The 27166-nt window shown below is 41.7% G+C and overlaps 1 protein-coding gene across 1 annotated transcript in view; it reads right to left on the bottom strand.

Moving 5' to 3' along the window:
* CCDC141 (coiled-coil domain containing 141) overlaps positions 1-27166 on the bottom strand; it is a 237817-nt gene that overhangs the window by 78705 nt on the left and 131946 nt on the right. The window contains exons 13-14 of the mRNA XM_030210847.1: positions 23605-23772; positions 6881-7057 (exon numbers count right to left, since the gene is read on the bottom strand). Of these exons, the coding sequence (XP_030066707.1) occupies positions 6881-7057; positions 23605-23772 (345 nt within the window). The remainder of the gene's footprint in view (positions 1-6880; positions 7058-23604; positions 23773-27166) is intronic.

Below are 27166 nucleotides of genomic sequence, written 5' to 3'. Positions count from 1 at the left end.
AGCTCTATGGAAAGCAGTGGAGTATATCATGGTAGACTCAGGAATGTTCTAGGACGAATCACAGCTTTCTAATAGACTAAGGACCATGGTTACCAAAGCTTAGCACGCACCGATGGACATTAACGTGTACTAAAAGAGTAATTCTTTAAAGGAGTGCATATTTTTAGGCACCAATATAGAATACTAAATTAGCAGGGCAAATATATGTGTATTTTAGGCATGACCACTTATAGTAGTCATAGAGCTGGTGTAAATATTTGTACCTAGATTACTAAAACATGCATGTAAATTATAATATTATATAATTTACACGGTAAGTTGTGTGCCCCATCCAGACTCCACTCATGTGTTCACCCGCCTTCAGACCTCAAACTGTCGCATTTAGGCCTCATTTTGTAGAATAGTGTGAAGCCAGAATATGGCCATTTACACACATTCTTGGCTCCTGCTGGAATCCTCATTTTAGAATTACACCCTAAGTGCCATATGCAGATTTCATTCTTAAGGGCCACTTGGCAGTTAACAAATGCTAAGCTTTAGCATATGTCATATGTAAACCGCTTCGATTTGTGCTTCAAAAGAGGCGGTATATCAAAAATTGAGAAACTTAAACTTAACTAATGAAAGGAAACAAAAACAGGAAAATAGTGCATTCTACTCATCAGAAATACTATAAGCCTTATTCAGAATGGGTGGGGGTAATATTCAGCCAGCGGCAATATTCAGCCACCTCTGAAATTATGCCTGGATATTCAATGCCAGGCCATGTCTGGGCATCAGCATTACATATCATGGTATGTGCAGTATTTGGTATCTTGGTATTTGGATGGTTATCTTAACTGGTTAATGGATTAATATTGGCACTTATCCAGTTAAAGTGCTGACCCCACCTTCAGAATGCCCACACAATAGTCTGATTTGGCTTTAGCGATTAGAAGGGATATTCAAGAGCACTGTCTTTGTAAGTGCCACAGAATATTCCCTTGAGGACCACTCAGTGCTAGCTAACCAGACAGAGTCTCTTTTATCCCGTTAACTGACTCTGAATATCGACCTCAGTATTTTCAACGTAAATTTTAGAATGAGTAACAAAGACAGAATATCTTGTTTTTGTAAGCTGTTAAACCTCTTTGAGAAGAGCTAGGTACAAATTAAAAATAATGATGATGTTAACTAAGGGGCTTTTTTACTAAACCACAGTAAAATTTGCACATACCATGTCTTAATGCAGGATTTTACCACATGGTAGCTGCAATTTAACATGGCACTTATTGGAGGTGTTCTCTATTTTTCATTGTGTGTCATGCATTTACATTCAGATTAATGCATGGTACGTGCTTCTGGTTATTGCAGAAGCATTTAGTGCCTCCTGCTTAGGAGGTAGCTAAGTGGTCCCACATTAAATCTGTGTTAGGCAGTTAGGGTTAGATTCTATATATGACGCAAAAACAATTGGTGCCGCCACCCCCCCCCCCATCCCCGCTTAAGTGGTATTCTATAAGCTGTGCCTAAAGTTCGTTACAGTTTATAGAATTAATGCTTAAGCGAAGAGGTCACACATAAATTTAGGGGTCACATGGTGCAAATGCCTGCACCTACATTTACGCACAGAGCTCCATTCTACAATTATGCATGTAGCTCAAAACCATGCCTCCCAATCTGCCCTGAAATGCCCATGACCCTCCCATTATTGTGCCCCCTTTGTCAGGATGCGTCTAACTTTACATGCATAAGTACCAATTAAATCTAATTAATGCCAATAACTGCTCAAAAAGCCAGTTATTCGCACTAATTGACTCGTTCTATTAAATTGCATGTGCAAATCGGGAGCATGCCTAAATGTGATCCCAAATTTTTTGTGACCTTTATTAGAATCAGGGGCTTAGAGCACAGTAAGTGCAGCATATTAACTGCCAAATGCATTCCACGCCCACTCTCTGCCTATGTCATGCCCCCTGACAGAAAAAGCACTTAGCGCCTGGTTAACGCAGCTCTGCACTAGTAGTTAACATAGGGAAAACAAGGCATTAACCCCCAAATTCTATAAATGTTGCCTTAAATTGCATCCACAAATTTTGACACATGTACAACTTAATTAACAAGCCAATTAGTACTGATAATTGGGCCCTAACAGTGATAATTGGCATAATTGAAATTTTCCACACACAAATTTATGTGGCCAGATGCATGCATAAATTGTACGTGCAATTCCAAAAAGGGAGCATGGCCATAAGAGTGTCATGGGTGGATCAGTTCCCACAATTTATGCAAGTTATAGAATTAGTGGGATCCGTGCCTAATTTAGGCATGAGGATTTACATCAGGGTTTTACTTGTGTAAATGCTTGTGCCTAAAAGTAGTCATGGATCCCAGCTCTAAGCACTACTCTATAAATTGTTTAACTTGGATCACCATTTATTGAACAGCACTTTTTTTTTTGGCGCTCACCTGGGGGGTCTTTTACTAAGCGGCAGTAAGCCCAACACGGGCTTACTGCTCGTTAAATCTGAAATACCGCCAGACTACCACAGCAGCTCAGCAGTAGGTCTCACTCCCAGTGCGCACCATTTCCGGTGCTACAAAATATTTTAATTTTTGTAGCACTGGTGTTTATCCAGCAGTAATTGGACAGTGCCGCACACTGCCCAGTTACCTCCGGGTTAGTGCAGGAGTCCTTAACGCATGGCCATTTCTTTTTTTTTAAAAACCCCGCCTTTTACCCGCTGCAGAAAAAAGGCCTCAGCGCGCGTCAAAAACATTTGCTGATGCCAGTGTGACCCCTTTTGCCACAGCTTAGTAAAAGGACACCCTGGTTTCTTAAAAGGGCCCCTTAGTGTGTCTGGTCTAAAAGAGCCCCTAAGTGTGTGTCAGGTCTCATCAGGAATTGATTAGTGTGTGTTTTTCTTTACATGATTATAGTCTTTTGTATTTACAGTAGTGTCTAAGAAATTGACCTCCTTTGGTGATCAAGTGCAGTTTTAAGAATGTGCACTTTAGGAAGGGATGGAACTGATCCTCATACAAAGAGCGAAGTTACTCACCTGAAGCAGATGTTCTCTGAGCACAGCAGGCCAAGTATTCTCACAGCTGGGTTACGTCATCCAATGGAGCCCAGTGCGGATACTGACTAGCAAGATTAATATAGAGCTTTCTAGTAGCGTTCCACTGAGCTTGCGCTGATGCCTTTCTGCATGAACGCAGGTCCCTCAGTCATGTAAAATAGGTAAAGAATACAATTCCAAGGGGAGGTGGGAGGGTATGTGAGAATACTTGGCCTGCTGTACTCAGAGAACAGTTGCTACAGGTGAATAACTTGGCTTTCTCCAAGGACAAGCAGGTCAGTTGTATTCTCACAGCTGGGAATCCCTAGCTACCAGGCTGACAGAAAATAACAACGCTAGGATAATAGGGACTCGAAACATCGAGGCCTGTAAGTTAGTTAACCTGAAACTGTTCAAATACTAGTTGTGAAGGTGCAGCCTGGAGCCAAAGAAACTGGGTCTAGGGCACTGGAGTTGGATTCTAGACACCGAACAAATTTTTCAGGACTGCCTGCTCGAAGCAGCTCTTACATTGGGTATCCTGCTCAAGGCTGTAATGAGATGTGAACGTGTGTACAGATGACCACGTCACAGCTTTGACAATCTCCTTTATGGAGGCTGACCTCAAGTGGGCTCTTAATGTACAGAACAGCAAAGATTGCAAGTAAAGGCTCATGTACAGCTTGTAGGAATGAATGCGGACAATGAAAATTGAGGCCTAAAAAGCTGTCCTCCAAAATGAGTCTAGTGTCCGAGCCTGTCTACCTGGGGGAGCCGAGGCACGAGTCCTGGACCTCCTAGCTCATTAGGGCGGACTTGACAACCAGAGAGTGTTGAGGCAGTTGTGCCCTTTCGAATCCGGGAGTCTTCTGGATACAATACTGCTTATCCAACTTCTTAGGTGTGACTTACAATGAGAGGGGAGATTCCCATTTCTTTGTCAGTGCATCTTTAAGGATAGGATGCAATGGTACCCTGACCCCTTAGGAGGTGACTCATAGTCCAGAACAAATAACATCTCTGTCTTGGGCTCTTCCACTGTCTCTAATTTAAATGAGATGGAAGAAGCCATCTCCTTGATGAAACCAGTGAAAAAGAGATCCTCAGGTAGGAGATTTATGTCTCTCTTAGGTGGGGAGAGATCAGAAGGTACTCCACAAGATTCCTCCTTCGAGAAGTAATGAGGGTCATCTTCTGAGTCCTATGAGTGGTCCCATTCAGACTTCTCACCATACTCGGACTGGACTGAGTGAATCTGAGCCTGCCTTGACTCATGCCCATGCCCTGAAGAGCACCAAGGTACAGCCTTACCCTCTGACTTTGGGGAAGCTTCTTCCCCCGACGTCAATAGCAGTACTGCATGTGTCGATGTCAAAACCTTTTAGGTGCCAGCGCCGAGGATCTCTCAACAGGCATGCATGGAGCCTCAGGAAGAATCGGGGCTGATCCGCAGTTGGCGTAAGTGCCAGCTCCTCCCTGAGCATGACTCAGAACCACTCATCGAAGGTAGATAATGGCAAAGGCAGGGGAGCCAGAAGAGAGGCAGCCTGAGAAAGCATAAGTGCCAAATCAAAAGCGGGGACCTGGCTGTCCGGAAACTTGCGCACCAGCACCTGTACCAAAGGGGGGAGCATTCCTCCTGGTGCCTGCATTTCTTGGGTACCAGCAATACTGATGCCTTGGCGCTCCTGGCAGTGTGAATCAATGAGGACTGATGCTTATGCTTCTTCAGCTTTCCCCAATACTCAGCACTGTAGTCCGGTGCAGACTAGGACGACATGAAACCCATACGTGTCCTCGGTGTTGGGTCCGACGCTGACCAGTCCAGGGGCCTACTTTCAGTGCCTGATGTTGAGAGAAGTGGAGACCTTCTTCATGTTGGTTCACTCCCAGTAGTAGTTGAAGTCTTAGCAGTGATCGAGGTTGATGTATGAGCCTTCAAGGAGCCAAAACGTCTGTCCTGTTGGACCTGCTGCACCCTGTGTGTCCTCAACTGCACTTGTAAACAGTGAGAACTGGAATTAGGCTCATGGTTAGGACCTGAGGCATCCAATGCACGAAGAGTGTGGGTCCATCACAGAAATCACCTGATTACATTGGGCGCACCTTTTGAAGCCATTAGGGGTCGTCTTGGACATTGAGAAAAGAATCGTGGCCAAATTAAACTCCTGAACTGTGAACAGTAAAAAGGGGCAGCATTGAAATTGAGGTCAGTGCTCCGGACTAAACAGGCCTAACAACTTGCAAAAAAGAAACTTTAAGAGCTGAAACACTACAAAAATTAAAGGGAAACAAAATAAAATAAAGAGGAAAGAAAAATAACCATGACAGGGACAAAAAATATTTGCATGGGAAGGCACTGTAAATTAGAGAAATATACACACTGAGAAGAGAACTCAATGTGTCATCCCTATTTAACCAGCCCATGTGCAGTGGGACACTGCTAGAAAGTTCTATATTAATGTAGTTAGTCAGCATCCGCACCAGGCTCCGTCAGATGGCTTCACCCACTGTGAGAATGCAACTGGCATGCTGGTCCTCGGAGAATTGTTGTTTTTTTGTATTTGTCTTTGTTGTGTTTTTTTTATTGTCCACACAGAAATTTCCTGCAGATGGTGAGAATTACAGCTGGGACATTTATGTGAACTTTATCATGGATAGCATTAAATGAAAGTTTTCTGAATGAGCTATTCCAACCTCTGCTATACCTCAGGTTCAGAGATGACATATTTCAGAAGTGTTCAGAAGCTGAACACTTAATTCCATAAGTAGTTCAACAACAACTTTTATGTCCTACAATTAAGGGACAACCAAGAAATTTGAGACTTGACTCACATTTTTCTCCTAATTCTATATAGAGAACCAATTAGGTGTGTAACTTTCCAAGCTGAATTGGCAGTTATGTGGTTAAATAGGGATGGTGGCAGTTGCGTGCGTAAGTGCAGTCAGGCACTATTCTATAACTTTCCACTTACATGCTTTAGCACATAATGCAAAGGGGTGTGGATGTGGGAAGGTCATGGGCATGACTAGCAATTAAGCACAAGCTTTATCGAATACTGTCAGTTACACTCGTAACCGCCAGCATTTAGGTGCAAGCATTTATATCAGCCATTGACATGGCATAAATGGTTACATCTAAAGTTAGGTATGTAATTTTTAAGCTAGAATTCTGTAATGGCAATTACCCACATAATTGCTGTAGTAGAATACATGCCTAGCACACAGTATTTAGCAGTCTAACTTCTGACAACCTTCACAGAACTACCTCCCTTCTGTTCTCTGTCTTAAGGAAGTGTTACCTTAAGGCCAATTCTGACAGTTTCAGCGATTTTTTTTTTTTTCTTGGTATGCTAATTATAATTGTTGCTAATTCAGTTCACTTTGAACACCACCTGAACATTTCTGAGAGTTTCATTTGTTTAAATCAGACTTTTCTGATAAATGATGAAATATTGTTCTCGATAGTTCTTTGAGATGTATACATAAAATGCACTTTGTAAGAGAATCTACTGTATTTTATATTAGGGTATATCCTGGTTGCTTTTGGATATTTCTGAATATGTTGAAACATATTACAGTTTTTATAATTGAAAGAGTTATATGATCTTTAAATCAATAGTGCTTTTTGATGGTCTGCATAGCTTAATAAAAGCATTTTGCATTCTACTAGTACACACTGTGTGGTAAATGTGAGTTTTAGCTTAATATTTGTTTAACTTGGAGTTATAATACATTATTCCAGTAAATATTGCCATGCAGATTATTTTATTTCAGACAAAAGTAAGGAATAAATGTTCATTGAAAGCTAATGTATTTGCAGACATGGGGCACTTTACTTTTTCCAGTTGTTCTTTAAAATCCCTCCATGGTTGTTTGGTGGACTTTGCTTGATTCATATAAAGTTGACACGTTGCCCAAAGATCTGTCAGCTCTGATTTATCCTTGTTTAATTTGGTAATGGTGCGCTCAATTGTGTCCACATGTTTCACTTGAGAGTCTGGGTTCTTGTTTACCTGTAAAATAAATCTTATCTGAGTGGCAAAAATGTTTTCAAAGGTAAGAGAGCTACTCAAATACTGTATAGTCTCAATTATCTGACATTCACTAATATGACCACCTGGCATATCTGACAGAATCCACCCCCTGATGACATCATCACATTTATTTCTATTAAAAATCTTTCTTTTAGAACAATTTTTAATGCATTATTTGAGGGGTATACAGTATGCAGTGTTTTCCTTATTATCCGACTTTTCACTTATCTGACAGATAATCGAGACTGTACTTACACAATCTTAAAGAAAATAGACTACAAACTATTCTATATTCCAGCCTGAAGGACACAGAGATTTGCATTTTAACAAACTAATACAGGGCTTCCCATCCCTGGGTTTTCAAGATATCTACAGTGAACATACTGACCCAACATATGCAAATTAATTCTCATGGACATTTTGTGGGGATACTCTGAAAGCCGAACTAGCCATGGTTGTTGTCATCACAGGTTTGGAAACTAATATATAAAAAAATATATGCTATTTTGAAAAACAGTTCCACTTGCAACTCTTGAGAAATAGGGGTAAAAGAACCACTGAATATTTTGCAATACTGTTATTTTTTTTAATGCATTTTTATAATCTCTCTTTTCCTCTTGGGTTTTTAGAGATCTGAATGAGGATTTATGGACCTATTGGTATGATTATACAGATATTTGTTGCAACTTTAAAAAAAAAAAAGATACCAAGATATCCAGAAGGAAGAACCAACAGAGATGATCCATTAATGTTTTCTGCTCCACTGATGAACTAAGTTTCAAACACATACGAACCTCCCAGAACCTTCATAATGAAATACGTTTCCTCCTGGGCAACCAAGAAGAATTGAATGATCTGTGCAAATGCAAAAGGGCAAAAATGAAGCCCAGTGGCCAGGAATGTAATCCAAACCAATCAGTATAGGAAGATTTACTAGATGATCTCTGGAAGGTGCATTGCCTCGGCTGTATAGCTCTCCTTATGGCTAGTGAAGAGGGATTTTGTCGCTTATGTTCTTTTTCTCTCACTGAAAAAAATGGGAAACCTAGCTCTAAATATCTGTACAATTTTAGCATGCTACCTGCCATGAAAAAGAAATAGGAACAAATTCTTTTCTGCTTTTCTCAAATCATTGGCTGCAGTTTTTTTATGGCAAAAGTTGCTTTTAAAGGGATAATGACACTTTCTCCAGGGCAGATTGCAGCACACACCTTTTTAAAAAATTCATTTTTATTAATATAATAACAGAATATACACAGCTTATTAACCTTGCATTAGGAATACACCAAGAATATGTGCAGCATTATATCCTGATATATATTTAACATTTGTTTTTTTCTATTCACATCTTTGCAGTTCTTAACTATTTTATTTCTTCTTTATATATTTTTCATTTAACTCAGCATTCATCTCATATTTGCTGTCAATCATCACCCCCTTCCAACTTTTGATCCTACCCTACCTTTACTCTGCTGTGACCCGCTTGACATTGCTGGTTCTTTTATCCATACTCCATTTTAAATGCATCACTTATCTCAAAATTTTGCATTTTCCTTGAGCCAGCAATCCACAGAATGTTTTCCATGCCATTTTATGATGTTCATGGATTTTTCAGTTTGCCAGTATTACATCTAAGGGTTCATTTTCAAAACAGAAAAATGTCCACAAAAACAGCACAAAGCTGGAGATAGATATTTTTTTTTCACAAAAACAGCCAAGTCACCATTTTCAAAACTTATTTTTAAGACATGTTTCTAAGCAGTTTGTCTAAATCTCAAGGGGGGGCATTTTAGAGATGATTTGGACATTTTTCTACAAAAATGGAACATTGTAAAAATGTCCAGGTTAAAAAAAATAGAACTTTTTGGCTAGGCCTGTTTCAATAAGGACTAAGTGCCGAAAAGGTGCTCAAACTGATCAGATGAAGACTGGAGAGATAAAAGCTTGACTCCTCCTTAATCCCCCAGTGGTCACTGACCTCCTTCCACCTCCCTAAGAGGTGAAAGTGACAGTACATACCAGGCTTTATGACAGCTGCAGATATAATGACCATTCCTCATAGCAACAAGAGGTCTCTGGAGTTGCCTAGTCAGTGCAGTGGACTTTAGAGAAGGGGACCCAGGCCCATATCCTACTCTAACCTGTACACTTGTGGTGGAAAGTGTGAACACCCCCAAAACCTCAAAATACCTACTGAACCTATTTATAGGTGATACCTGCAGGCATAAGGTCTATTGTAGTGGTATACAGTTGGGTATAGTACATTTTTTTTGCTATTCCTGGAGGGCTTACCATACAATATAAAGGGGGTTATAATGTGATGTGTACCTGGGACCTTTTATATGAAGTTCACTGCAGTGCCCCGTAGTCTGTCCCACTACTCTGCTGGAATGTCTTTGTGGCCTGTCTAGTAAGGCTTCTGGCCCCAAGACATCCCAGTGGCTTGTTTTTGTGCATTTTCCCCTTGGGCATTTTTTGTTTGAAAATAGCCCATAAAGAAAGATGCACTGAGCACAACATCTAAAATAGGAGGATTTTCAAATCAAAAAGATTGACCTTTTTCTAGTTTAAAAATGACTTACATACTTATGTACTTATGTTTGGCACTGGATATTTGGACGTCTTTTTTTGCAAAACGTCCAAAATTGGATTTTTTAAATTTATTTTTATTACATTTGTACCCCGCGCTTTCCCACTCATAGCAGGTTCAATGCGGCTTACATATTATATTCAGGTACTTATTGGACGTCATATTGAAAATTCCTCTCCACATTTCTTTACTTGCATTACTTTTATCATTTTATCTTCCTGTAAGCCTAGAGTAGGTGGACTATTCTCAGTTTGTTTCAGTAGTACATATTTCTGTGCAACCAAGAGGAGCATATTCACAATCACCTTTTGGCATCTCCTCATAATTTGCAGATTGGGCAGATCTCTCAACATCATTCTCTTGATAAAGCAGTTGTAGATTAGTGCATTTTTGAATTTCTACCCTTATTTTCTTCCAAAATATAATCAATTTTCTGTATCTCAGAAAGCTACAGTGGTGGAAATAAGTATTTGATCCCTTGCTGATTTTGTAAGTTTGCCCACTGACAAAGACATGAGCAGCCCATAATTGAAGGGTAGGTTATTGGTAACAGTGAGAGATAGCACATCACAAATTAAATCCGGAAAATCACATTGTGGAAAGTATATGAATTTATTTGCATTCTGCAGAGGGAAATAAGTATTTGATCCCCCACCAACCAGTAAGAGATCTGGCCCCTACAGACCAGGTAGATGCTCCAAATCAACTCGTTACCTGCATGACAGACAGCTGTCGGCAATGGTCACCTGTATGAAAGACACCTGTCCACAGACTCAGTGAATCAGTCAGACTCTAACCTCTACAAAATGGCCAAGAGCAAGGAGCTGTCTAAGAATGTCAGGGACAAGATCATACACCTGCACAAGGCTGGAATGGGCTACAAAACCATCAGTAAGACGCTGGGCGAGAAGGAGACAACTGTTGGTGCCATAGTAAGAAAATGGAAGAAGTACAAAATGACTGTCAATCGACAAAGATCTGGGGCTCCACGCAAAATCTCACCTCGTGGGGTATCCTTGATCATGAGGAAGGTTAGAAATCAGCCTACAACTACAAGGGGGGAACTTGTCAATGATCTCAAGGCAGCTGGGACCACTGTCACCACGAAAACCATTGGTAACACATTACGACATAACGGATTGCAATCCTGCAGTGCCCGCAAGGTCCCCCTGCTCCGGAAGGCACATGTGACGGCCCGTCTGAAGTTTGCCAGTGAACACCTGGATGATGCCGAGAGTGATTGGGAGAAGGTGCTGTGGTCAGATGAGACAAAAATTGAGCTCTTTGGCATGAACTCAACTCGCCGTGTTTGGAGGAAGAGAAATGCTGCCTATGACCCAAAGAACACCGTCCCCACTGTCAAGCATGGAGGTGGAAATGTTATGTTTTGGGGGTGTTTCTCTGCTAAGGGCACAGGACTACTTCACCGCATCAATGGGAGAATGGATGGGGCCATGTACCGTACAATTCTGAGTGACAACCTCCTTCCCTCCGCCAGGGCCTTAAAAATGGGTCGTGGCTGGGTCTTCCAGCACGACAATGACCCAAAACATACAGCCAAGGCAACAAAGGAGTGGCTCAGGAAGAAGCACATTAGGGTCATGGAGTGGCCTAGCCAGTCACCAGACCTTAATCCCATTGAAAACTTATGGAGGGAGCTGAAGCTGCGAGTTGCCAAGCGACAGCCCAGAACTCTTAATGATTTAGAGATGATCTGCAAAGAGGAGTGGACCAAAATTCCTCCTGACATGTGTGCAAACCTCATCATCAACTACAGAAGACGTCTGACCGCTGTGCTTGCCAACAAGGGTTTTGCCACCAAGTATTAGGTCTTGTTTGCCAGAGGGATCAAATACTTATTTCCCTCTGCAGAATGCAAATAAATTCATATACTTTCCACAATGTGATTTTCCGGATTTAATTTGTGATGTGCTATCTCTCACTGTTACCAATAACCTACCCTTCAATTATGGGCTGCTCATGTCTTTGTCAGTGGGCAAACTTACAAAATCAGCAAGGGATCAAATACTTATTTCCACCACTGTATATACTTTCTCACTTTATTTTGTGCTTGATGTATTCTGCTGTATCAGACAATCGCATTTTGTAATGTTTTATACTGTTAATATAGTAATAATGTAGTAATTTTGTACTGCATCGCCTCAAGCTACAGTCTATTGGCATATCGTGGGTTTCTTTATGATATTGCAGTTCTGGATGTCTCTTGTTGAGCCTATCTGTCCCATTTCCTTTTGACAATATTTGCTATTGAGGGATGTTATGTTTGTAGTTGTTGAAAGGATTGCATATACCCTTCCCATACAACAAACATATTGCTTATTCTTTTTATCCCTTCCCCCATCCCCTAATCTTGGAATATTCTTCCTTCTGCATTAGGGGACAGAAGGATGGGGATGGTTGGGTATTTGTGGATATATCCCCTCTTCCTTGGTTCAACCATACAAAACTTTGCTAAATAATGGCCCTGACACAGTCCTGTACCCTCTTTACCTCACCTCTCTCTTTCCTGCTCTGCACTTTGAATCTGACTGCTGCTGTTGCTACTCACAATGTTCTAGCCAGCTGATTGGACAGACTAGATGGACTATTCTGGTCTCATCTGCCATCATTTACTATGTTACTATGCTCTACTTTTGGCCATGTGGTACTTTGATAATCTGTTTGAACTATATGATACTGTGTAAATGGAGTCCCATGTGGATCATACAGTTAATGTGTCAATTTTCTTAGGCCGCAGAAGAAAAAAAACAGAAGACATGTTGGGTGGCAGAGGGGTACTATACTAGTGTCTCATCAGCAGCCCTCCACCCTTGCTAGGTGGCCTGGTTTTCCTATCTCTTACTATGAACTGACTAGCAGTACACATATACTCTAAACATGCACTGATACTCTTACATACCCATCATTCATACTTAGAGATAGCATCTCTCAAAGAAATCCTGTGCATGCCAAAATATACATTCACTAGTCACGCATCACTATTTCAGACATTCCTCCATCGCAAGTATGTATGGTTGTACACAGAACTGCTACCTAAACAACATGAACTATGTCTACTTTCATACAATATAGACTCGCATCCACATGTTTCTGTCTGTCACAGTCCAGGCTAACAAATTCTGCACCATACATATCACCTTATAACTAGGTACACCCAGAAGAAATGACACCATACAGTATAGTTTTGCTGCTTCATTATTTAATGATTACCATAAATACATTCATACAAAAAAATAAATTACTGAACATCTTCAGTGTTAAAATGTTTACATTTCTTTTCCCAACCCCTTATGGGGATGTTGTTCATGGTAGGAGCTGTTGGGTTTTTGTCAGTAGCTCATGAGGAGAGTATCTCTTTCCTTTCCTCCTATTCCAGTTCTTCTGCTTACTGGAAAGAGGAAAAGAGACATGAGGAAATCAGCCTCAACATACTTCTATCACTATCCTAAAAATAACATTAAAATAGAAAGTGAAACAATAGACAGTGTGATAGTCATAGATTACCTAGTAAAGACAGCCTTAAAGGTTAATCTTACCACTTCAATTCCGCGAGCCATGGGACACTGGGGAATATACATATTTTCCATCCTTTTATCTAGGTTTTCTAGATCATTTTGAAAAATACAAAACAGAAAACACCATTTAGTGCCTAACTAAGCAAAGCTGAAATCCCAGTTTGTTTGTACTTTTTACTATTTACCCCTCTGAGCACACATTTGACACATCAAGAATGTATCAGAAACAAACACCACACACAATTGGGTTACAAATAAAATATTCTCTTACCGAAGTTTAGAAGATAATCCTTCATATCATGTTCTCAAGGTCTCAGGAAATGGTTGGAAAGACCAGCTGCAGGAAAGAGGGTCTGGCAGCTTTGCTATTGGCCAAAGTCACCATCTGTCTTATTAGGTATGCACTGAGCAGCAATACACCTTCATTATTATAGTCTGCTCTGTGCCTACAAAGATGATACAGAAGAGTTATCTAAAGGGGCCATGTTTGTTGTAGCTTACTTACTGGAGGTGTAAATGAGCACTACTGAGGCAAAAAATTGAATAAATTGAAAAAGTTGGAAAGTATGGTGGAGATAAGTTTATAAGAAATAATTGTATATCTAGGACCGATTAAGCTTGGAAGTGTTTAAATTTCTTAAGATAGTCATTTTAGAAGCCATAGTTGCATTTTGGCTGTCGATAAACTAACATTTAGATGTGCATGTTGCATACATGTCTAAATCCTAATTTTAGAAAGCCAGGATGGATATACACATCCAAACACAAATATGTGACTTTCAGGCTTATTTTCGAAATAGAAAAACGCCCCAAAAGTGGCATAAGTCTGCATTTGGACATTTTTCTTACAAAAACATCCAAATCAGTATTTTCGAAACCTATTTTTAGATGTTTTTCTCTGAAGTCCGCTAGAAATGCATCCAAATCTCAAGGGGGAGTGCCGGGGCGTGTTCAGGGTGAAATTTGGGCATTCCTAAGACTTAGACGTTTTCCGCCATAATGGAACAAAACAAAAATGTCCATGACTAAAACAGACGTTTTGAGCTAGACCTGTTTTTATTACGAATAAGGCACAAAAAGGTGCCCTAAATAACCAGATAACCACTGGAGGGAATCAGGAATGACCTCCCCTTATTCGCCCAGTGGTCACTAACATCCTCGCACCCCCCCCTAAAAATGTGATGACAAACATTACTTACCAACCTCTGTGCCAGCCTTGATGTTATACTCCGGTCCATTAGAACAGCATGCAGGTCCCTGGAGTAGTCTAGTGTTGGGTGCAGTGTACTGCAGACAGGTGGACCCAGGCTCCTACCTCCCCCTACCTGTTACACTTGTGGAGGAATCTTTGAGCCCTCCAAAACTCACCAGAAACCCACTGTACCCACATATAGGTGCCCCCTTCACCCATAAGGGCTATGTTAGTGGTGTACAGTTGGGGGTAGTGGGTTTTGAGGGTCTCAGCACACAAGATAAGGGAGCAATGGTGAAATGTGAACCTGGGAGCATTTTGTGAAGTCCATGGCAGTGCCCCCAAGGGTGCCATATTGCTGTCCTGAGATGTCTGGGGGACCAGTGTACTAAAAGTGCTGGCTCCTCCTATATCCCAATGGCTTAATTTTGTGTGTTTTGCACTTGGACGGGTTTTTTTCGAAAATGGACCAAAAAAATAAACGTCCAAAACACACAACGTTCATAGTATTTTCGAAAAAGAAAAAGAGACATTTTTCTTTTTCAAAAATGACCTTTTTCCCTATTCAGATTTTGGGCGTTTTGCAATCGGACTTAGACGTTTTATCGAAAATGCCCCTCCACTGCACGGAGGCATGCTTTGGGTGGGGTTTGGGCAGGACTAGATCAGGGTGACAAGATATATGTACATTCCTCACTTCAGAAGGCAAATCATTTATTGTATTTTACTGTACTGTCAATTCTTGATTAAATAAATCAAAACAGCTTACATTGGGTAATCAATAAAAAATATACAACATAAAAATCCCAAAAGCTTAAAGAACTCCATTAAAGTATAGGAAAGAAAACACAACTTTCATACAAGGGGCACATCACTTAACATTCATTCATTAATTTTCATACAATCAAAAGTACATTGTCTAACAAAAACATAAAGTTTCAGCAACTTTCAAGTCATCAATTCAGGAATGAAAGGAGAAGAATATTGTTGCATCAGTCTGTGTTAAATGCAAGTCGGAAAAAATGAGCTTTTAGCAAGGCCTGTAAGAAGGGTATGATTTGTCCAAATGAATGTGCTGTGGTAGTGAATTCCAGAATGCAGAGTTGAGGAAGTAGAAAGCCAAATTTCACGTGGACTCCCATCTAGCTCTCGAAGAGGGAGGGAGTATGGGCCGGGGTGTAAGGAATAATTACAGCAGCTAAGTAATTTGGTAACCTATTATGGAATGCCTTATATGCCAGGGTCAAGATTTTGAATTTGATCCTGAACTCTATTGGGACCCAGTGAAGTCTCATTAGGAGAAGAATAGCCCTGTCATATTTTGAAGCTCTGCAGAGGGTATATGCCACCAGTATCAACATCAGGATTTACACCAACTCCCAAGGATGTCTAGGTTATAGAAAGTTAGTTGTTCTGTGCAGCAGTGCACCGGAGAGATTAGGGGTGGTAACCCCCCCCCCCCCCAACACACACACACACCCCTTTTGTATGAAAATGTTTCTTGCAGTTCTTATCAGGTGTTGGGAGAGCTTGGTGAAACTTGTAGGTTTCTAAGATGTATGTATGTTCTGGCATATACTTGTTTGTTGCCCCCATTGATATTTTAGATGTTGATTCTTGTCAAATGGATGCTTCAGCTGCATCTAACTAGCTCTATGTTGGCAGATAGTGTTCTAAAATACTAGCAGAACTTTATATGTCCTGACCCGGATGTCTCTTAATTTTGATTTGGACTTGGTTCTCAACCGATGCATGTGTCGTGGGACTGGCACACAGTAGTGGAGATTTTTTTTTTTAACTTTGTGACATGACTAGAGCTAGAGCATACATGAAGTTGCATCAGCACTCTGTAACACAAGATGGGTGCCATAACATCTAGCTGGAAGCGGGGTTGGGCTACTTGGTAGATGCTGATTATGACACACTATGGGTTAAGGCCTGCAGTATGTCTTTGGCTGTCATGGCACATCGGCAACTCTGGATGTAGCATTGGGCAGCAGAAGCAGCATCAAAGTCAATGACTAGTTAAACTGTCTTTCTGGACAAGTGGCTATTTGGAGAAGATCTCAGAAACTTGGTGAAAGAACTGGGGGGAACTAAGCCACACTGGATGCTGGAGGATATGCCGAAATCCTCTGGTCATCCATCTTCAGGGGGCTCTCAGTTTCGAGACAGCAGATAGTACTGGCCTGGTTGTCAGGGATATGGTCAGAAGTCCTATTTTCAGGCATGCCAATCCTACTTTCATGTGGACAGGAAGTCTTCCTCTCAGCTAGAGCACTCAAAGCATCCAGATCTGTGCAATAATATGAGGCTGGCCCACTCTTTTCTTCCTCTGATGGGAGGATGTCTTTAGAAGTTTCACAAGGTGTGGGCCAAAATCACATCAGACCAGCGGGTCACTCCTCTCTTCTTGAAGACGACTCCTCAAAAGGGAACCAGGGTGGTCAAGGTTCAGGCTACTGTACATTACTTGCTGGCGCTCTGGGCCATTGTTCCAGTTCCTCAGGAAAAAACAGTGACAAGGTAGAAACTCTGTCTATTTCATTGTCCCAAAGAAGGAAGGCACCTTTCATCCAGTGTTAGATCTCAAAATCTAAACTGCTGCCTCTGAGTGTCCCGCTTTTGCTTGAAAATACCAAAAGCAGTCATAGCCTCAGTTCAAGTGGGAGAAGTTTTTGCAGCCCTTAATCTCAAGGAGGCGTACTTGCATATACCCATATGGCCGCTGCATCAGAGGTTTCTACATTTTGTGGTGCTGGGCTGTCACTTTCAGTGCAGGGCTTTGCCCTTCGTTCTCGCCACATTACCAAGAACGTTTAACAAGGTTATGTTGGTGATGGTGGCCTTCCTTTGGCACCAGGGAGTCAAGAGTTCACCCATATCACGACAGCTGGCTCATTCGTACGTCATCCTATTCAGACAGCATGGCGTCAATGGATGAAATGGTTGGTATTCTGCAGTCAGGTTGGTGATCAATTTCAAGAAGAGCAGACTAACTCCCTGGCAGATGCTGGAGTATATGGGTGTTTTATTTGACTGACTGTACATTTGACCTTTAGATTGTAAGCTCCTCGAGCAGGGACTGTCCTTCTCTGTTAAACTGTACAGTGCTGCGTAACCCTAGTAGCACTTTAGAAATGTTAAGTAGTAGTAGTGTTTAATCTTACACAGCAAGGGACAGGATCTTCCTCATGGAATGCAGGAGGTTAAATCTAGTTCAACAGATTTGTCTTCTTAGTCAAGGCAGTGACAACGGTGATGGAAGTGGTGCCATTGACAAGGGCTGGTGAGAGTGTGACGTGGCAGATGGAAGGATCCAGCTCCAGATCATGGAGCCTGTTATCTTTGCAGGAGTTGCTAAAGAAAGCAGGTTTGACAGACTGAGAGGAGATGGAGGAGGGAAAAGAGAAAGTGGTGCTGGACTGGGTGGGTGGGAGGAAGAAGGAGGTGCTGGACTCACAATGAGGGCTGAGAGAAAAAAGGTGAGTAGTTCTAGACTGAAGGGGGGGGGTTGGGAAAAAGAGGGAGTGGTGTTAGGCTGTCAGGCAAGGAGCAGAGGGTAAAGGATAAATTGGTGCTGGACTGGTGGGGACTGAGGGATCAAGAGGAAGTGGTGCTGGACTCATGGAGAGGGGCTTAGGGAAAGAGAGAGTTTCTGGACTCAAGGGTGCTTAGTGAACAAGAGGATAAGGTCCTGGACTCATGGGGGAGCAGGGAGATAGGGAGATGTGACGAAACCATTGGGGGAGGGGAGAGGGAGGGAAGGGGACAGGTGCCAGACCTGCAGGGGTAGGGGAATACATGAGATGCCAGGCTATGGGTGAGGGAACAGGAGAGAGAGGAAGAAGATGGCAGAATGTTGAGGGGTGGGCGGGGCAGAAGAGGAGATGGCAGATCATGGGGGAAGGGGAGATGGCGGACCATAAGAGGAGGGATGCTGTACCCACAGAAGATGCAGGTACACAAACCCTGATGATGTGCTCCTTTCTGGCTTTTGTAGGGAGTAAGCCACACTTAGCAGGCTTTCACTTCTGGTGTGCAGTTTGCCACTTACACAGCCTAGGAAGGTGCATCGCAATGAAGGAGTAGCCTAATGGTTAGTGCAGAGGATTTTGATCCTGGCAACCTGGGTTCAATTTCACTGCAGCTCCTTGTGACCTTGGGCAAGTCACTTAACCTTCCACAGCCCTAGGTACAAAAACATTGTGAGCCCTCTAGGGACAGAGAAAGTATCTGCATATAATGTGTACAGTGCTGCATGTGTTTAGTAGCACTATAGAAATGATTAGTAGTAGTAGCTATGTCTCCTGGCACCAGGCTGGGTTCCTGAGTAGGCTGTTCTCTTTCTCCTTTGTGTCATCTGCTGCGATCCTTTGGGCTTTCATATAAGATCTACACAGATAACATTCTGTAAACTTGGAAGATGTAATGCTGCAGTTTGACAAATTGAAGAGTAGCAAATTGCCTGGACTGGATGGTTTTCATCCCAGAGTATTGATAGAATTGAAAAATGTAATTTATCTTTAAAATCAAGCATGGTACCAGAAGAATGAAGGGTGGCCAATGTAATGCTGATTTAAAAAAAAAAAAAAAAAGGTTCCAGAGGTGATCCAGGAAATTATAGACTGATGAGCCTGACATCGGTGCCGGGCAAAATGGTAGAGACTATTGTAAAGAACAAAATTACAGAGCATATTCAAAAGCATGAATTAATGAGACAAAAGCCAACATGGATTTATTCAAGGGAAATCTTGCCTCACCAATCTACTACATTTTTTTGAAGGGGTGAACAAACATGTGGGTAAAGATGAGCCAGTTGATACTGTATATCTGGATTTTCAAAAAGCATTTGACAAAATACCTCATAAAAGACTGCAGAGGAAATTGGAGAGTCATGGGACAAGAGGTCGTGTTCTATTGTGGATTAAAAACTGGTTAAAAGAAAACAGAGAATAGGGTAGGGTTAAATGGTCAGTATTCTCAATGGAGAAGGGTAGATAGTGGGGTTCTACAAGGGTCTGTGATGGGACTGCTGGTTTTTAGCATTTATAAATGATCTAGAGATGAGAGTAACTAGTGAGGTAATTAAATTTGCTGACAGCACCAAAGTTATTCAAAGTTGTTAAATCACAAGAGGATTATGAAAAATTACGAGACTAGGAGACTGGGCATCCAAATGGCAGATGACATTTAATGTGAGCAATTGCAAAGTGATGCATGTGAGAAAGAGGAACCTGAACTATAGCAACGTGATGCAAAGTCCCACATTAGGAGTCACCAACCAGGAAAGGTCAACTGGGGCAATGGCAGATGACCTGCTTCAAAAAGATTACTAACTGAGATGGATCAAATAATATATAAATATTATAAAGTTCGATTCCGACTTCAGGCACAGGCAGCTCCTTGTGACTCTGGGCAAGTCACTTAACCCTCCATTGCCCCATGTAAGCCGCATTGAGCCTGCCATGAGTGGGAAAGCGCGGGGTACAAATGTAACAAAAAAAAAAAGATATTTTTTTCATGAATTTACAAGAAAATTTAAATACAAAAGCTGCCCCAATATCTACTACCCTAGGACAAAGCAGCAAAAACTGCTTACAACATCTTTGGGTAGCTTTAGCTATATCAGGAAACATTTTCACATTCAAAGACAAAAATAAAGAGTTCTTATACTTAAAATACTGTCTCAGAAGTCAATCCCTATCGGGATTGCAAGAGTAACTAGCAATATAGAAGGAGCAAGTAATTTGTCGTTTTAAGATTCCAAAAATGCCGTCAAATCTGGACTGTCCTGAGAAATTGGAGATAATGCATTTTGTCCACCCTCCTTTGTCTTCTTCTTAAGTGGAGGCAGATAATAAGCATGAACAGGAAATAATAGGAGATAATGGTTGAGGAGGGACTTGCAAGTGTTCCAGCATAAATTTCCTGAACATGTTCTAGGGAGAGACTCCAAGTTTCCTGGGGAAATTAATCAGATGCAGATTCCTGCACCTAACTGTATTTTTCAGGTTTTCACATTTAGGGGGTCTTTTACTAAATCTTAGCTCAAGTTATCTGCAGCAGGGCCCATTTTATTCCTATGGGCCCTGCTGCAGATAACTCAAGCTAAGCTTTAGTAAGTCCCCCATAATTAACAACGCTGAATTATCCTTTGCCACTGCAATAGACAAAGTATCCACCTTTTTAAGAGTATCTTCCAATTTCTGAACTCAAGAAGATAAGCGAGATTCATTATTTTCCACTGAAGTCTCCAGTTTCAAGACCTGGTTATTACTATGCGCTAGCTGCTTCAACAGCTTTTGTCCTAATAAGACTATCAAAGACCATAGATCCTCAAGAGTTAATGAGGATGATCTTGCCAGGTTAAACTCGAAAACCACTGTTGCCTGTTCAACTGCCACTAACCCTGCCAGTGGAGCCAAAAGAAGCCAGGTCTCCTAAGTCTGAGAGTTGCTCCTGAGGCAGCTCCAGAAGACACAACATTGAAATGCCCACCGGGGCAGCAGCACTAGCGGTGTCTCCATACAGCATAGACAAAGGGAAAGTGAAATCATCTACCCACACCTGCCCAACTGCAGACGGCACTTCCTTCACAGCTGCTGGACTAGCAGGCGGGTTCCTCTCTTTGGAGGTCAGCGAAATGCTGTGATCAGGAAGGAGCATGACAGGCACATCGTCCTCAGCGACCCATCTCCGGATGGTAAAATCCTGATCAGAAAGGCATCCATCATCGCGATAGCTGGGAGAGGGAACACTCAGGATACCAGCGAAACAGGGCCTGATTTCCTCTTACTTTTCACAAATTTAGGCATGAGGTAAGGAGCTCCATGTCAACACGTGCAGTGGTGACCCTACCATTAGGCCACCTGAGGTGGGGGCCTCAGGCGGCACTCTTGTGAGGCAGCATCGCTCCCTGCCCTTCCCTCCCTGAAATAGGCAATTATGTCAGAGAGGTGAGCCGCTTTCAGTAGAGAGAAACAGCTGAGACTGGCAGGCTATGAGAGTCACTGCTGCCGTCTTCTTTTGAAAAAAAAGAAAAGAATATAAAAGGGAATTTAAGGGAAGAGGGTTGGGGAGGGAAGAGGGGGTGGTGGCGGAGGAGCTGGGGCGGCAGCTCATTTTCTAACCTCAGGCGGCAGATTGTCTTGGGCTGCCCCTGAACACATCCTCTCCCTAAGAAGCCCATTAGTGAATTTTTACCAGATAGGTCTCTTTCCTAACCTCAGGGATGGATGTGTTCACCATGTTGTGCTATGAATGGCACATATGATGGGAGAATCTTTAAGTACATTTCTAGTGTTGATGTCTTGAATTGAGCTTTGCAAGGTAGGTATTGCAGAAGTGGATTTCTTGAGTGGTCCATAGGAGATTGCATTTCTTGCTGCTGCTGCCTTTCCTATCCTGAGTTGCTTTCTGTAATAACGTTTACAGACATGGAGGGACAAACATTGAGTTTCTTTTTATAGGCAAAGCATCATTTTTTTCATCTGAGATGCCTATGTTCTATTTAATGGGTAGGAGAACTGTTAAGAAGATAGAATGCATAGATAAGAAAATATATTTTTAGTGTTTTCCTAGATATTTGCTTTCCATGGCTGTCATGCTCTTTTTCGAAAGAGATGGATGTCCAAAAAGTGACAAATCGGCATTTTGACGTCCATCTCGCAGAAAAGTCCAAATCGGTATAATCAAAACCTCATTTTGGACGTCTTTCTCCAAAGTCCGTTGGAAGGACATCCAAATCTTAAGGGGGCATATCAGTGGCGTGTTCAAGGCGGGACTTGGGCGTGCCTAAATCTTGGACGTCTTTCAGCCAAATGGAACAAAGTAAAAATGTCAAGCACTAAAACTTAGATGTTTTGAGCTAGACCTGTTTTTCTTACGAATAAGGCACAAAATGTTGCCCCAAATGACCAGAAGACCACTGGAGGGAATCAGGGATGACCTCCCCTTACTCTCCCAGTGGTCATTAACCCCCTCCCACCCCCAAAAAGTGTGTTGAAGAACATTACTTGCCAGCCTCAGATGTCATACTCAGGTCCGTGACAGCAGCATGCAGGTCTCTGGAGTAGTTTAGTAGTAGGTGCAGTGCACTTCAGACAGGTGGACCCAGGCCCATACCCCCACTACCTGTTACACTTGTGGAGGAAACTGTGAGTCCTCCAAAACCCACTGTACCCACATATAGGTACTCCCTTCACGTGTAAGGGCTATGGTAGTGGTGTATAGTTGGGGGTAGTGGGTTTTGGGGGGCTCAGCAGACAAGGTAAGGGAGCAATGTTGATATGTGTACCTGGGAGCATTTTATGAAGTCCAATGCAGTGCCCTCTAGGGTGCCTGATTGCTCTCATGGGATGTCTGGGGGACCAGTCTACTAAAAATGCTGGCTCTTTCTACATCCCAATGGCTTGACTTTGGACCTTTGGGGGGGGGGTTCGAAAATGGTCAAAAATCAAAGACGTCCAAATCGCAAAACGTCCAAATTACAGGACATCCATGGTATTTTCGAATACAAAAGATGGGCATCCATCTTTTTCGAAAATGACCTTCTCCCCGGTTCGGAATTTGGACGTCTTTGTAAAACGTCCAAATTCTGACTTAGACGTTTATTTTGAAAATGCTCCTCTGCGTCTACCTTTTCTTTTTGATGGGTAATATTAGACTGTGAATTCATTCTGTATTTTCCCTCATCTCTTCCTATGGATCAGGGCCATGGAGGTGTTTGAGAACATTTAAACAAGGGTGAGTGGGGACTGTAGTATAAACGATCACACTGGCATCAAGCAAGCTGTGAGCATGTTCCATGTGCTACTTTCACCCATTTTCAGATATTATCAGCAACTTGGGATTATCTAAAAATGAATATTGAGCCTTATGCATCTGTAGTAAGGGTTTTTTTTTAAAATATGAAAACCCTGTATTATTTATTGTACTTCTTATCTTATTCAGTGGGGCAGATTCACTAATATTGTAGGTATTTTGTGTTAAAATGCTACCCCAGCATTGTGAATCAACTTCACTGTATTGCACACTGGAGAAAGGAGGCTATTCTAAAATCACAAATAGTGTATGAATTTTCCAAGATGTTAGCCTTTTATAAACAGAAGTTATAAATACATGTATTTTCCTGACATGGCAAAAACCATATTTTTCTGTGTCTTATATAATGAGACAAACTGAGAATTATAGCTTTCATAGTTACCAAATTCAGACAATCACGTCCCATATTCTGGACAGAGAGAATATTGCATAATACAGATTGTCGACTGGCATCTGCCAATTCCAGAATGATCTTCCGTTGTGCTTCGGTGTCTTTTTCCACAAGTTCAGATCTGTAGAATTCCTTCAGCTTCTGGATATGATCCTCTAACTAAATAAATATATGATTATGGTCATTATTGTTATAATCTGATGCATCACACTTAAGGAAGCTAGTTACTAAGCTGCCATAAAATACTGCATTTTATTGCAGCTTAGTTTACCACAGGCGTTAACTCGGTATAGCAGGTTAGCAACTCCCATGGTAAATGAATAATACAGCCTAGGTTCATCCTCACAAAACTGAATTATTCTGCTCACTAGGCATATCATGCTGCTAATATGTGGCCCAGTGAGTCATCTGAAAGGGGCTGGAATGGAACTGTAGTAATATCAAGCATTGTCTCTCCCCCTCCCCCCCCCCCCCCCCCCCGCCCAGCACAGTCAGACCTCCCCCCCCCCCCCCCCACCCCGTAGGTCTCCTCCAGGTTCCTCAGCCAGTCCCTGGTAGTCTAATGGAATGGGGCAGGAGCGATCCCTGGTTGTTTCTGCCCTTGGTTGAAATGGCGCCTCTATGGCAGCTTGACCCAGAGGGGAGGAGAGAATGTACTTGATATCACTACAGCTCCGGCACCTTTAATATTGCATTATTTTTACAGGAACAAGACAGTTTGTGAAGATTTGTTATTCAGTTTGCGTAACATGAGGTACTTTATATACATCTGCATGTTTTGTATATCAGTGTGATGACTTAAACTAATGTGCATTACCATAAAATAATGCATGATTTTGCCATTTAATGCATGCTAAGACACATATATTGTGCATTGTACCTTTAACACTGTTCATGCTTTCCAAAAATACTAGGACTAGGGGGCATGCGATGAAGCTACAATGTAGTAAATTTAAAACGAATCAGAGAAACGTTTTCTTCACTCAACGTGTAATTAAACCCTGGAATTCATTGCCAGAGAATGTGGTAAAGGCGGTTAGCAGAGTTTAAAAAAGGTTTGGACGGCTTCCTTAAGGAAAAGTCCATAGACCGTTATTAAATGGACTTGGGGAAAATCCATTATTTCTGGGATAAGCAGTATAAAATGTTTTGTACTTTTTTGGGATCTTGCCAGGTATTTGTGACCTGGATTGGCCACTGTTGGAAACAGGATGCTGGGCTCAATGGACCTTTGGTCTTTCCCAGTATGGCAATACTTATGTACTTATAGGCATGCGGAGAGGAGAGGGAGCCACACGTGCCATGGCACCACCAACATTTTCCTTCTTTTTCTCTATCACAGTGGTTCCCAAACCTGCTCCTAGAGGCCCCACAGCCAGTCAGGTTTATTAGGATATCCACAAATGAATATTCATGAGAGAGATTTGCATGCACTGCCTCCACCGCATGCAGATCTCTCTCATGAATATTCATTTTGGATATCCTGAAAATCTGACTGGCTGGGGGGCCTCCAGGACCAGGTTTGGGAACCACTGCTCTACCATAAGGCATCCAGCATCTTACCTTTCTTCCCCTGAGGCAGCAACATGTCAGCATTACAGAAGATGTATCGCAGCCAGCCAGCACAGGCTTTGACTGCCCTCACCTGATCAAGACCTGCTAGCTTGTGCCTTTTCTAAAACAGGATATTCGGAGGAGGTGGGAGCTGGTACAGCTTAGAGCATCCACGAATGTTCAAGGCCCTGTACCGGCCAGCCAACATGTATTTCTGTGATGCTGATTGTATCATCACTGACTCGGGGGAAGGGAGGTAGGATAATGAACACCATACAGTCATAGACGTAGTTTGACTGTTCCATTTGGGGGGGGGGGGGGGGGCAAAATGTGGGCTGTGACACATATTCATTTGCATATATACATACAGCACTGTGTTTATCTAGTAGCGCTATAGAAATGATAAGTAGTAGTAGTAAATACATTATGGCTATCTCAAAAAATAGACTGGATAGGAACCCAGTTTATTGGACAGTGAAGATTTTTTTTCACTGAAGTGAGCTAGCCACCCCCTATTATTTCTCTTACTGATAATATGCACTCAGAACACCACTACAGGGAATTATGTGCCAAAACAAATCTAAATAATGTACAGCAAAATAATATAGCACAATACAGTAAAGGAAGCAACATATTAAACAGAATAGCATTTGCAGTATTCTGGTAATATATGCAGGTACTTAAAACTTGTCTAGCAATCAGTTTCTTGATTTCTTGGACAAGTCACTTAACACTCCACTGCCCCTGGTACATACTTAGGGCCCTGTTTACTAAGCTGCACTGTAGGTGCACTAGCGCCCTAAATACTAGAGACACCCATAGGAATATATGGGTGTCTCTAGAATTTAGTGTGCACTAATTTTAGCATGCGTCAAAGCACACCGTAGTAAACAGGGCCCTTAAACTGCGATCCCTCCAGGAAAAGGAACTATCTATTGTACCTGAATGTAACTTGCATTGAGCTCCTACTGAGAAAGGTGTAATCTAAATTCGAATCCAAAATCCACTGTCAGCCATATTTTAAAGTAATATAAAACCCTACAAATGTCACTAATTTCCAGGAGTCACACAAGAAGGGCCTACCTAAGAAAAAGCTGCACCATAAGAAGGTTCTACTTAAGAAAAGCTGCACTGGAACATCAATACACCTATTGGAAAACTAAACAAGCCAGATTAGTACAGATTGATCTTGCATAGGCATTCAATGCTAGCAGAATACCTGGTCTCTTCCACACATGCAGAACACAGATAAACCCTCACCAATTATAGAATATAAGACAAAAACTCCCAAGTAGCCAGACTTTGCACACAATACACCAGAAAAACAGTAGTGTGTTCCCTCATACTGTGCAAAATATAAAAATAGGTGTACATTTCAAAACCTGACATTCTATATACTACATTATAAATTAAGGGGTCCATTTACTAAGGTGCACTAATGGATTTAGCACACGTTAAATGCTAAGCTGACCATTTTATACCTATGGGCTTCTTAGCATTTAGCACACACTAATCATTAGTGCATGCTTAAATCTATTAGAGCACTTAGTAAAAGGACCCCTAAGCTTGGTATACTGTCCTAACCAGAAGAAGGTGGTTTAGGCTTTTGAAAGCTAACTGGAAAATGTATTCACTTAGTCCAATAGAAATCCATCACCTTATTTTCCACTTTGCACTATTTGTAATGTGCTAATTTTTAAATTAAAAATAAAATTCTTTTTTTTTCTACTTGTGTGGTCTGGTTATTTAATGTTTCTAATGTTGATTCCAGTCCCTGGTTTCTGCTCTCTTGCAAGGGTTTCCTTTTCCATTTGTCATTTTACCCTCTCCTCCTGTCTTCTTCACTTCCTTCATGACATCCATATCCAGCATTGATCTTTTCCTCCCAGTTTCTTCCATTTATTTTTCTATCTCTGCCAGATTTAATTATTACTAACCAGTCTTCAATTTCCTTCTATTTACTGCATCTACCTACAAGTTTCCATCTCTTTCCCTCACC

The sequence above is a fragment of the Microcaecilia unicolor genome, chromosome 7 (assembly GCF_901765095.1).
Source record: "Microcaecilia unicolor chromosome 7, aMicUni1.1, whole genome shotgun sequence".
Lineage (NCBI taxonomy): Eukaryota > Metazoa > Chordata > Amphibia > Gymnophiona > Siphonopidae > Microcaecilia > Microcaecilia unicolor.
This window is presented reverse-complemented; position numbering and strand designations above follow the sequence as displayed.